A 1,478-nucleotide genomic window follows, 5' to 3' on the forward strand; every position below is an offset into this window, starting at 1 on the left:
CCAAACGATTGATAAGTTCCGAAATAGCAAAGATTTACGATCCGCTGGGTTTGTTAGGTCCGGTTATTATCACGGCAAAAATCCTTCTTCAGGAGCTCTGGACACTGAAGGTTGACTGGGATGAGCCACTGCCAATGAGCATCCACACCAAATGGATTGACTATTATACACAGTTAGCTTTACTAAATAACGTAACGTTTCACAGGAAAGTCATTATTCAAACCGCATCGACAATCGAGTTACACGGATTTTGCGATGCTAGCGAAAAGGCTTACGGCGCCTGCGTGTATCTGCGATCCCAAAACGACCACGGAGACACGCTGGTCGAACTTCTTGCAGCGAAATCAAAAGTCGCACCATTAAAAACCCAATCCATCCCGAGACTCGAACTATGTGGAGCATTACTGCTGACCGGGTTAATGAACACCATACGAAAGGCGTTACATAAACAAATCGACCGAACAACGTTCTGGACAGATTCAACAATAGTTTTACACTGGCTCAATTCATCACCGCACAACTTGAAAACTTTCGTCGCCAACCGCGTGTCGGAAATTCAATCGAAAACTCAAATCGTCGATTGGCGCCACGTTGGTTCGTCAGATAATCCGGCAGATCTGATATCGAGAGGTCAGACAATTCACGAGTTCCTACAGCCATCTATCTGGCAACATGGACCACAGTGGCTTAAACAGAAGCAGTCATTGTGGCCCAGTTGGGACCCGATTCCATATACAGACGATCCAGAACAAAGACCAGTTACCTGCATGACCATGACCACCGCAAAGGATACAAACATACTCGACCGATACTCGTCCTGGGGAAAATTAGTACGCATCATCGCACGGTGCCTACGATGGAAACCAGGCAAGATCACGAAAGGGAGTCTCACCGTCAGAGAGTTATCTCGGGCTAAAATCACCATCATCAAAATGGTGCAACATCAACATTTCGACGAGGCAATACGCGCTTTGAATCACCAAAACAATCACAAACTCACGCATCAATTGGCTAAGTTAAGCCCCTTTCTGGACCAAGATGGAATTCTTCGGGTAGGAGGTCGGTTGGAAAATTCAACCTTGACCTTCTCCCAAAAACACCCCCTTATCCTACCGAAAAATCACATCACAACCTGTATTATCTTAAACGAGCATGTGAATCTCTTGCACGCCGGAACACAACATAAGCTGTATTCGTTGAGACGACAATATTGGCCGATAGATGGTCGAAGCCAGGTATGGAAAACCATCCAGAATTGCGTCCGTTGTCGCCGAGCCAACCCACCACCCGTTCATTACCCTATGGGTAATTTACCATCACCAAGAGTCACGGAATCGCGTCCATTTTCCAACGTAGGGGTTGACTACTGCGGACCGTTCTTTATAAAAGAACGGCGACACCGAAATCGCAGCCGCATTAAGGTATACGTGACAGTCTTTGTATGTTTGGCCGTAAAGGCCGTGCATCTCGAGCTGGTC

General features: G+C 46.8%; 1 protein-coding gene across 1 annotated transcript; it reads left to right on the plus strand.

Moving 5' to 3' along the window:
- Window positions 1-92: 92 nt before the first annotated feature.
- LOC144477983 (uncharacterized) lies at window positions 93-1,235 on the plus strand (the record flags this gene model as incomplete). Its single annotated transcript, XM_078195710.1, has 1 exon — window positions 93-1,235. A coding segment is annotated over one exon (1,143 nt), but the record flags the coding sequence as incomplete, so codon positions are not given.
- Between the last annotated feature and the right edge of the window lie 243 nt (window positions 1,236-1,478).

The sequence above is a fragment of the Augochlora pura genome, unplaced genomic scaffold (genome assembly GCF_028453695.1).
Source record: "Augochlora pura isolate Apur16 unplaced genomic scaffold, APUR_v2.2.1 APUR_unplaced_5848, whole genome shotgun sequence".
Lineage (NCBI taxonomy): Eukaryota > Metazoa > Arthropoda > Insecta > Hymenoptera > Halictidae > Augochlora > Augochlora pura.